The sequence below is a fragment of the Hippoglossus hippoglossus genome, chromosome 6, assembly GCF_009819705.1.
Source record: "Hippoglossus hippoglossus isolate fHipHip1 chromosome 6, fHipHip1.pri, whole genome shotgun sequence".
Classification (NCBI taxonomy): domain Eukaryota; kingdom Metazoa; phylum Chordata; class Actinopteri; order Pleuronectiformes; family Pleuronectidae; genus Hippoglossus; species Hippoglossus hippoglossus.
Window position 1 is genome coordinate 13,723,623 of NC_047156.1, and position 11,919 is coordinate 13,735,541.

The window sequence follows — 11,919 nt, forward strand, 5'->3', positions numbered from 1 at the left end:
GACTTGCGTTGCCAGGGTTCTAAATAATTGATTGGAACTCTTGATAAATGTCTTGATTACACATTCACATCAGTATCACTGCTCGACCCCAAAGAAAACTCAGCACGTTGTAGGCCACAGATCTGTGGCATTGGCCCCGCGGTTACCCTTGCTTCCAAAACCATAAATCATGGGATGAGTGTAAAAAAAACACATGAAGGCAGACAGTCCGTTCTCTACATGATCAGACCAGTGCTGCTCAAAGCATTTCCCTTATACAAACATATGATTTATTGATGCAAAGCAAAAATGCCCAACATTTGCTGATTCCAGCTTCTCCAGTGTGAGCATGTGATGCTCTGCTTACATCTGCTCTCTGTCTTATGTGGTTAGGTTTCTAGATTCTGGACCGTTGGTTAGAACAAACAAGCAGTTGGATGATATCAGCAGGAATCTTTCATTTCACTTTATTTTTGATCATTTTATGACTTTTTGCAGACAGGGAAGGAATTCGTTTATTGATCTAGAAAGTAACAAATAAAGGAAATTGAAAGGACCAACATACAGAGACAAAAAAAAACTCACTCTCACATTTACACCAATTACCCCATCCCCATCTGCATGTGTTTGGAATGGAATTTCCCGTAGAGAAACCATCACAGACAAGGGGAGAACATGCAAACTCCACACTGAACGACCCCCGGCCGAACTAGGATTTAAATCGTGACCTTTCTGTAGGTCGACAGTGTTAACCACTGCATCCCCGAGCATCATTTCCATAACTTTAAATAGCTTGGGAAAGCTTATATGTATCTATGCACCCTAATGGTGCCTTGGTGTAAAAAAAATGTATCCAAAATATTATTTATTTGACATGTTAGTGATTACTTTGACGGACTATGTTCTTTTCCAGTATCAGAAAGCTCATGGATCTCGTTGACTATTAAGTGACATGTACCACATTACATGTTCCATTTGTTCTTTGATAGCACAAGGGGCAGTGTGAGATACTAATACTAAGACAATGATAGCACTTGACTCAGGTTTTCTGTCTCCTCTCAGTTTCTCTCTCTGCACTGATAACAACACGGCCCTGTTCTCCCTCCAGTGTAAAACTTCAGCCGATTCACAACAATCTGCTGAGCTCAGCAGGTTCGAGTCGGGGAAAATGGACCACGACTGCGTGCCTGCAGGCGACTGGGCTGCAAAGGTGGGAGGACTTCAACCCATTCAGGCTGTTCAATGATACAAACGCTCCCCAACTTACTTTATAAACTCGAAGAGGCATTTTTTCTACCTGATAGCGTTAAGATTATTGAGAAAGCACACGTTCGGCATCCTCCTATGAAAATAACAAATACCACAATAACAACGGGCTAAATCCGCTGCTCCATAACCACTGCAGGGTCATCTGTTATCGTGGGCAGAAAAAAAAGAAAAGAGACCCGGAGAGAGGGACACCAGCAAAGCAATAAATATGCTGAATAAAGTGAAGCTATCGTGGATAATAAATGATGCATTGTAGAGCCGAGATGTCTCATTGTCATTAATCTTCCACAGCCTCACACCCGGGGAATTAACATTTTTGTGGGAAATTAACAAATCAAATGAAGAGAAATCGATGAGAGTAAAATTAAGTAATGGCCTTGTATCTGCACCCCCCTCCGGCTAGAAATCATTTGAATGAAACTGCATGCAGCTTTCCAGTATAACCGCACTGCTCCACTTGTCTCCAAGCGTGATCACCTGTCATCTCTTCACTCCGAGCATCGTGCACCACTTTACAACCAACAGAGGAGATTCGGAGCAGGTCTTCGCCAGGGAATTGGGCCACAGATACTAAGCAAATGGAGATGGATGGGGCTCCATGTGCAAAGCAGCAGACAAGCTGTCCCTGATAAATGGGTTTTCACCAGGACACTTGATCTCTCTCGCTCTCAGCCTAAAAAGCAATCTTGCACTTTGCATGTCTGTGAATATTAACAAACCCTCAAACCCCGGCACCCAAATGTCATCTATTGTGTCGCATGGTGCCGGGCAAGAGAGCCAATTTGATGGAGAGGACTGTTCCTCTCTGTGTGTTTGAAATAGAGTCAGACGGGGGGGTGGGGGGGGAGAAATCCTGCTCTCTTTTTCACACATCCATCAACACGGAACAGGTGTAGTACGGCTCCGCTTCTAAATCCCCATGAAATATCGCTGCTGCCAAGATTCATACTCGAGTCTGGCAAGGTCCTTCACATATATATTCTGCAGTCTAGATTTTTTCTAATTATTCCATCTTCCTTCAACCTTGAGCATTTCCACCCGGGTTTGATTATGTGCAGGCCGACATGCTGCTGTATTAATGCACTGGAGGGAACGAGAAGTGGCTGGAGAACTTTACTTCACTGTGGGAGGCCTGAGCGCTGTGTGGAGTGATGAAATCAATCTGCCCTGACCTGTGCTTATCTAATATGATCCAAATATGAGCAAACCAGGGATCAGCTGCGGCTGTCACCATGCAACACGTCGCAGGGTTAATCCCACACTGCAATCCAACACATGACATTCATCAACTGAAGCCATCTCCCTGTGATCTGTAGCCATCAGCTTTCTGAATGAAAGCATGGAAGAGGGTTGTCAGCTCCGTTCCTCCGTCCATCCTGGATCTTGATCCGCTCCGCCTCCACTCTCCTCCAGTCAAAGCGGCAGGTTGACCCATATGAACCATCTGTCATTTCTGCAGTGCCTCACACCTCTTCAGTCTGGCCCCTGGAGATCAGCGGCATATGCTGCTAGTGCTGCTGTGGACAGGAGGCTGATCTGGGGATGATAACCTATGACAAGTGCAGGATGTGCAGCCTGAGGTCTACAGACCGACGCCAAGAGTTCTACCCAAACCTATCAATGCAATGCAATCTCAATACACCAGCTAGTTGCTGCACCATTGTTAAAACCAGTAACACATACCTGATTCTATCTGTGACTAACTGCCTCCTTATCTTATCCAAAAAGTCACCTGAGATGTGCAAGTATTCTGAAATTATTATCTCTGCGGAGGAGGTTCTGTTTTGGTCCCTGTCTTTTGCTGGGTTACGCAAAAACTACTGATTTCCACAAAACTTGGTGGAAGGATGGGACGTGAGCTAAGAAAGAAATCACTCAAATCAGGACAAATCTGGACAAATGGGGGGATCTAATGGTTCCTGCTTTGGGTCCACAAAATTGGACATTGGTTCAGTAGTTTTTGCAAAATCCTGCTAGCAATCAAACAAAGAAACACTGATGAAAACATAAACACATGCCTATTAAATACCTGTTTATTCCCTATTAAGCATTGGTTGCTACAGGATTGTTGAATAGGAAAAGGAAAGTGTGAAGTGACAGAACGCTCTCTTTCTTTATATTTCCCCTCTGTCTCCTCTGACAGGATCAAATAAAGACATTAAATTCCCCAAAATAAAAATCTTGTACTCTGAGATGAAGAAGCTGGATTTTAAAAAGAACACACCGACACAAATGGGACAACAATTGTGAATAAATGTGGATTTGCATTGACGCCGCCCTCATCTTGGACTTTCCAGCAACTTCTGGGGAAGATGGTGGAATCTATTAATACTTCCACCCAGCTCACCACTGCACAGGATCTGCATGTACTGCGTGTGCCCCTTGTAGTCCGCAAGAACATCCACCTCCTACATGATCGCCCACGTCTCCTCTTAAAGAGCCACGAGAAGCTGCCGTGCAAGACATGTGCTTCCCCCGGTGCGCATTCTACTGCTCTGCTTTTACCAAACCAAACCGAAACCTCATCATCAGATATTTAGGCTCAGTTTAGAAGCAATGAGCCATTTGGTTTTTCATCTCTGACCTTTGAAATAAAGTGATTCCATTGACATGAATGTTTTTCCAAAGCACATTTTTGTTATCAAATTGATATCCGACTGCACCTGCTCATGGACCTACTACCACAGGACGTTATCACATCTAGACAAGAACTTGGCTCAGATATGTCGGTGTCTCTGGAATGCAAGTCACAGTAGTTTGTGACAACACACCGTCCTGCTAATCGTCAAAATCCAAGCACAGAGCCACTGCAACACCGGCTGGGAGGCGATGAAAGTGGGTTTACATTCTTCTGCACATTTACAAAAGTGCTATAATTAGCCTACAGTGTGTGGAGGAGTCTCTGTGAAGGCACATTCCAAAAACAAGAAGAAAAACACATTACAGAGCCGACACAGATCAGTCAGTTCACTGATCTGTCATTAGGGCCTGCGATGGTCTTGATTACACTAATTATTTTTCGCTTCAGACAACACATCCCACCTTTGTGTCATTCCTCCGATGTTACACACATGAGTCACAAAGGCAGCTAGGACCTGTAACGACGTACAACAGATTTTTTCAAAAGGCGACGAACGTGTGGGTATGAAACTGTGACGACAGGTGCATCTTACGATGTCTGTGACAGGAAGATCAGGAATTCTAATCTGAAAAGCTCTGGAAATACTGTGACACTCACATAGACCGAGAGATCACTGCTTTCTTTACTCCGCTAAATATTTCTAAACTTTCTGGACTCTTTCTTAAAGATGTAATTTCTCTGATCAGAACCAATGACCCTCACTTGTCTTGATAAATCTGCCAGAGACGCGTCTTGACTATGCCTGACTTTTCCACTGCACGATGCCAAATCCCAGGGGACCAGGGTGTCATATGGGGCCATATGAGAATGCCCCCTGTGATGATAGTGTTGCTGGGCTGCCACATCCTGCCCTCTGCTGTGACATTGCTACTTCTGTCCTTTTTGTGATCAGGAGACAGTGACAAAAATGCGAAGTAGGATGAGAGAGTGGGTGTTCGGGACAGGACCCATCTGTCCCTGCACTCTGTCCCACAGAGACGTCGGCCGGACCGGGCCACACAAGGTGAAGTCCAGCCGGACGTGGTCAGCTGACACACCGGGGCTCGGATGGCAAAATGCCGGATGCTCTAATTAAGCTTATGCTGTTTGTTGACTCTCTCTCTGCGTGGACGCCAGCATCTCAGCGAGCCAAAGGGTTGTGAGTCACGCTTCCTGAGGGGAGAGCCATGGACTCTGGCTCTGGGAGGGGTGTGGCCTGTCCTGAGAGTGTCGGGCCTGCGGCAGGCCAATGTGGTCGATGAGAACAACAACACAAACCCAGGACAAGCGGCCCTCGTGGTCAGAAACACAAGACGCAAGGCGCTGGCATTTCAGGAAAGCTACGGCGCTAACAACACTCTTTGTGTTCCACCAGAAGTCGACACCGTGAACAGAAGCCGTTCTGCTGGTGAGAAATCGCTGTGTCATTGAACTGAAATGAGACATTGTCCATTTAAAACGGTGACACTAATAAATTCATCGGCAAATATCCCCCGACTCCAGGACTCTAATATAAAACGAAGGGTGATTCAATACGTCAAGCGTAATTACCATGTGCAATAACGGGCAATGCAGAGAGTGACGGCAGAGCTATTCTCTGCCAGGGTAGATTATAGATTGTACTAATTGCAATTCTGCCTTAATTATGGATGAAGCGCTTTCAAGCAACAAGCAGAGACAATGTCTCAGAGAGCGTATCTCCAGTATCTTCGCAGCTGTGTTGGCCAACATTAGTCAATATGTAATTACACCTTCAGCTTCTTAGTATACAATTTAATTATGGAAAGATTTCATTGATAATCGCAAAAAGTAATTTGTTCGCAGCTTCCTCAAAATGTGTGATCTCTGATTCCCTTCAAACCATCAAAATGAAAGTGTTACGTTTCATGTTGTTTCAGGACTGAATCCTCAACTTCACATTCCTCGAATTCAGCACCTCTTTCTCTACAGTGAACACACTCAGGTTGTTTCAGGACGACCAAACCACTCATGAGTAGTTAACAAAATCAGGATCATGAAATATGTTTGGTTTTTTGTACTGCCAGTGGCCAAACTGTCAAGCAACAGCAGAGAGCAAATGGACGTACCCCTCTCTGTTGTCCTCTTCATCTGGGTTCGAGATGAGCTGTGATCCAGCGAGGGATATGTCCAGGGCGGCCAGAGGCAAGTCCCTGTAGGCGAAGCTGACCAGTTGGACGGGGGCAATGCACTGGTTGTCCTCCTCCACCTGCTGGGAGATCACCTCCAGCTCCGAGATCCCTGCCCGTGGAGGAACCCTGTGACACACACACACACACACACACACACACACACACACACACACACACACACACACACACACACACACACACACACACACACACACACACACACACACACACACACACACACACGGAGCAACATTACAGTCACAGAGTGGAAGTGGAAGCTGTAGATGTCAAAGTGAGCTGATTATTGGAATTAGCCAATGAATATATGCTGAAAATGCTTCAGGTAGCAAAGTGTGAAAATAACAACTGGGACTCTGCTTTTTTCTGATGAATGAAGACACAAACATGGTGGGAGTTCCTTGTTTCCAGTGTTTACATGACAAGTTGATCTACATTTCTCAGGAGCAGAGTGTGTTGCACTCAAACCACTATAACAATTTACACGCCCCACAGATTAACAGTTTATCGATTAAAACATTACAGATACTGTTTTTTTTAACTACAAACCATTTGTACAGCTTAGGCCAATTGCTTCCATTCATCGGACTGAAACTGTTCACTTAAATTTAGGTGACGCTAGCCCAGTTGCCCAATAGTGACTGATACCCCATATCGCATACTTCCACCAAGTTTCGTGGAAATCTGTCCCGTACTTTTTCTGTAATCTTGCTAACAAACAAACATAACCTCCTTGGCGGAAGTCAAAATCTATTAGTCTCAATCGATTTCGCTCAAACACCTGATATGTCAGATGTTTAAAAGTGACCTTTTAATCACAACATCCATCACTCCTCTCCTGGATTGGATTGTTGTTAAAGCACAGCACATTAATTCACTGTATCAGAGGGGCCATTAAATGAAGTTGTAAAGTGAATAAATAAAATAGGATAATTAAGATTCTCTGAGGCTTTATCTGTGTTTCTATCCGACTGAATACTAAAACCAAACAGTATTTATATTTGTTGATCAAAAAAATTATCATCTCAGTATTTTTTTTTTTACCCCTTTTTTATTTCTCTACTGTATTTCCGCTGAGGACGGCGATGTTTGGCAGAACCAGAGAAAGAGTCGTTTAATCTGCCAATGAGGTCCTCAAATTTAAACATGCAGGGGTGTGTGTGCGTGTGCGTGCGTGTGCGTGTGATCCTTTCGAGCTCCGCAGCCAATAGTGAACAAGGAGAAGTCACCCTGGAACAGGAGGCTCACGCAGCTTGGCAGCCGTCCCAGTGCACCCAGCGTGGAGACATCAATAACCCCGATACTTAACGGTGGAGGAAGGCATTGATTACAAGATACCAGGGAACAAAAGCTACTGGGTTGGTAAATTCTACAACCTCTGTGTGCTGGAGGTGAAGCTGTGGGAGGAGACGGTTAGTCGGAGATCACAGAGCAGACCCACCTTCCTGGTGAATGTGAAGTGGGCGGTCATGGGAGAAAGGTAGCTCTTTGTTTTCCCTGTCTTGCTTCTTGACTAATGGCTGTTTAATAGACTGACGTGGAAGGTGTTTGTTTTTCTAACAGAAAATCAAGAATCTTTATTTTCTGAACATGAGAAATATCCAACGCAAACTCCTCTCAGTCCTGCTCACTCCATGTGTTGTTCAGCTTGAGGGTCAAACGCCCGTATATCAACATGCTCGCCACAAACACACAGCTGCACACACCAGCGCTATCCGTGGACTTGGCACCTCAGACCAAACCGCAACAAGGACGCTAATCGGTCATGACAGACACAAACTGTTTAGTGCATCAAACTCACGTTTCCAGACAATCACAGAGCAGGCCAGGAGCCATTATGTGCAGAGGCCGGTGGAGTGGCTGGTTGCCATCCCGGGGAGAGGAGCGGAGGCTTCACATCTGAACACTGCACCCTTCAACGATTCAGGCAAGGACAGCCAGTGGCATGCTACAGGCTGGGATCCTTTCAGAGGCTCATGCCATATTAGCAAATGCCACGAGGAAGCAAAAAGGTTAACGCGGAGCGTGCATTGCCGGGGGGGGGGGATCTCACAGTAATACAGAGGAAGAGCTCAGGGTGACCACTAAGCCCGAAAAGGCACCAACAGTGTCTTTTTAGTTTGCATGGTATTGTTCCTACGGTACAGCCATGTGTTAAGAATGTAGTCCCCCAACTTCTCAAAACTGTTCACCTACTCAGGACTCATGTTACGGTAATTACACTGTTGTTACATGTAATACTACACACAAGTTGACCTCTGACAAGGAGGTGATGTTTTCATCTGTGTTTGTTTTGTTTGTGTGTTTCTTAGCTGGATTAGGAGGTGGATCCAGGATTCTTTGACATTTTGAAATATGGTATTTTTCTTTGATTTCTCAGGAAATAATCTGGATCTAGTTTATTTAAATGTGGTTTCATACGGAGACAGTTGTGCCTTGGCGGAGGTTTATGCTATATACTGTGCCACTCTGGTTGGATATGTATAGGTCAAAGATGCAATATGTATGAATTTGTAGAATGTGAAACTATACATTTATAATCTGGGTTTTATGAATATAATAAATGCCAGGAATGGGCTTCTCCACGGTGACAGCAATCCATAGTTACTCCCCCCTGCATTTTCACATCACATCCCCATAAATCACTACGCAGTGATCAATAGATAGATAAAAATATGATAGCCTGCTGAGATCGTGCCTTGATGATGTGACCCTCCATGGAGACAATCCACTTCAGCAACACATTTCTGGGAAACACATAAAAGCCCGAATGTTTTCACTTATATATTTTATATACGAACGTCCCTCTTGGCAGGACTCAGTGGTTCCATAGATCTGGACGTTAAATGAATCTCACTTGAAATCTATTCCCATCCCCAGTTTTCTGCCGCCTTCTGTGAGAAAGGTACTCAAATGGCACTCAAGTCAAATACTGCTGAACTCGACGGAAAGTATAAAAACTCATTTATATCTTTCTACTGTGAATGCTAAAACCCGCGCACATGAAGGAGGTTAAAATGCTGACATAGGAGACATCAGAAGGGAATTTGTTCACTTCCAGGGCCGAAGCTGGAGTTTTTGTCAGGAGTGAGTCGTCTACTTATAGTTTTGAAACATGTAGAGTCAACTTTCCGAGGATAAATAGCTCTTAATAAGAAGTTTGTTCAAATTAAACATTAACAACAGCTCCTGATTAACATAACGTTATGTAATTCTGACATGACACTGAGCAAATTGATTATGGTAAAGATTTTCTATCAAAGTGATATGGTGTTTGACTGATGTCTGTCGCCTCATATTTTAAAATCGCCTATTCAGAGCGATAAATTATCTGCTTCAGTCACTTTGTTGGAGTTTAAAGTGCTGCCTCAGCATGAACTTGTGGTTTGCAGAGGGCATGGGTATCATTGTCATTCCGAGAGCTCACTGCCACAGTATTTCTGTCCAGCTGTCTGCAGCCCATCCGCTCCGTCTTAGCCACTAAGTTTGTAGAAAGGACACTCAGCTACTCTTTGGTGCTTTTCACTGTTCTGATATCATCAGGGAAGTGGGATCAATGTGCCAAATCGCTTAAATGGGCACCGGCAAGATTTTCCAGCAGCAGCTCGTCCACAAGCTCCTGACCCAATGCACCATTTGTAAGATCAGACCTTTTAGACAAATGTTGACAAACTCACTGCATCAGTGAAGAGAGAAACCACCTTTGAATCCATAGAATATCCATATATCGCCCAAATTAGTGAGACTAAAATGACATTAAGACATTAAGATTTACTCTGCAGACATCGCAACAGCAGCTGACTGATCTACAAATCAAATCAGCGTCTATTTGTGACCAACTCCAACAATAAGTGGTTCTGTCAATTAACAATTTCATACTCAGCCCTATGTCCATTCATTTCCCCTCGAGACGCAAATCTTAAAGGTAATTAAAAGAACAGAAAACCACAAGGGCAATCTCGTCTTTAGAAAGTTACTCATGCCATTAATAATTACTAATGGGCACTATACTTCCAGCTTCACCCACTTGATGCACTATTGAGTATTTTATTTTGTATTTTTTGTTGCATTTTGTCCTTAAATGTTGAGGAAAACAATTGAATATTACAAAATTCATTCTTTAAACAGACCTTTAGTCATTGATTGTATTATTCTAAAGATTAATGCATATTTGGAAAAGGATATCAATAAATAAATATATTGGAATAAGGTATTATTTTTTGAAAGTCAAACTGACTCAGTAATACTTCAAACACTATGATCCAACATAATCTTAATATAAGTATAAACTGTGTAACGGAAATATAGTGAATGGCAGTTGAAGCCTCTTAGTAGACTAGAAAATCTGCAATCACCTTAAACATATTGCGCAAAAATAAAACTGAGAAGGGCAATTCTCAATTCAAAGAAAAATCAGATTGATGACATAATCATAGATAACAGTTCCTTTTTTCAGTGGATTTCCAATCAGCGGATTTCTCTGCAGTCATCGTGCCGAGGAATTAGGAGCAACGTGGCACCGGATCATGTGACTCCGAGGTTAGTTACATGTTAGCTGACCTGTTTCAGAGCCAGTGGGCTCCTCCGGGTGTGTGGTGTTTGCTCTTTGTGCACTGAATGAGAAAAAAATAAATAATGTACAAACGGCTCCACACATGAGCGAATAATAAGAGCTGGGCTTCATCAGGAAGGCTGTGTTATCTTTCTGTTTCATTTTCCTCTTTGCACACACGACGTGAAGCACATGCAGAAATAAAACAATTTTACGTTTTGTTACATTAAACTATGTGAAAAAGCTGATTGAATTTAATTGTGTTTGAGCATCTATTTTTCCACGTTGCCTCTCCCTGTTTAAAGGGGGAGAGAGAGAGAGAACCGTGGGTGGGAGGTTACAGCTGCATCAAGTCTGGGAGAGCAGGGGTGAAAATAACTCCAAAGACCTTCCTCTGCATGAGAGTTTCCCCATCTGTCACTTCACAGAGTCTCAGCAGCGTTCAGCAGCATTAAATCATGCCTTTGTACTAAAAACCAGTCAGTATATTCTTTACATGCACACATTCTCTCTGGTGATAGACATTTTAGACCCAGTGCAACCATCAGCTGCTCCGAGGCCCGGCCGGTGATCTGTGGTGGTTGCAAGCAGCAGCACCCTGTGCCTTTAACCAGTAGATGCAGCTGACTGAACCCATTTTGCATTCACCCCTCACTCCCCCTCCACTCTACTCCACCTCCTCCCACTCCATTCAGTTGCCCTGCTCCCTCCCTCTTCCCTTTCTCTTAGCCCCAACCCTGGCTGTCATCAGAATGCAGGGCCTGTCTGGAGGACCTCACACAGAGTAATTATTAATAAGAGAAGATGACAAGTGAACATCCCTCCTGAATGCTAAGAGACGCCGACGGGGACTAGCTTTCTCACTCTCAGAGATGCCGGACCAGGCCGCGCCGAGCTCCGCTTTCCCCCCACTGAGCCCTGTTCAAAGTCAACCACAGGAGGGGCAGGAGAATATGGAGGTCACGTTCTGATCGTCATATCCTCTACCACGGCGAGGTGTCCTTTGCGTAAGACGTTCATAAATAGATATTTCAGATTTCACACTCTCCTGAACGTGGTTTCTAACAGGACTCCTGCGGGTGGGTGGTATACTTACTGGGAATTGCTCATGTTGAGGTCTTGTTGCAGCAAATAGACGTCCACAATAAGTGACCTCAAGTGTGAAATGTGATTTCACCACCGCAGAGACCTGGCTCCTACCACACCTACAAAAAATACAACAGAGCAATGTCATTACAACAGGGAAAGAACATAAATGCAGTAAATCACAGGATATAATCTGTCTGCTGAGGATGAGAGATGATTGGAAGCTCCACTAATAGATCTCATTA

The 11,919-nt window shown here is 44.0% G+C and overlaps 1 protein-coding gene across 1 annotated transcript in view; it reads right to left on the minus strand.

The window, feature by feature from the left end:
• Positions 1-11,919, minus strand: part of tmem266 (transmembrane protein 266) — a 28,512-nt gene that overhangs the window by 14,595 nt on the left and 1,998 nt on the right. Inside the window, exons 2-3 of the mRNA XM_034586949.1 lie at positions 11,685-11,793; positions 5,956-6,144 (exon numbers count right to left, since the gene is read on the minus strand). Of these exons, the coding sequence (XP_034442840.1) occupies positions 5,956-6,144; positions 11,685-11,698 (203 nt within the window). The 5' untranslated portion in view covers positions 11,699-11,793. The remainder of the gene's footprint in view (positions 1-5,955; positions 6,145-11,684; positions 11,794-11,919) is intronic.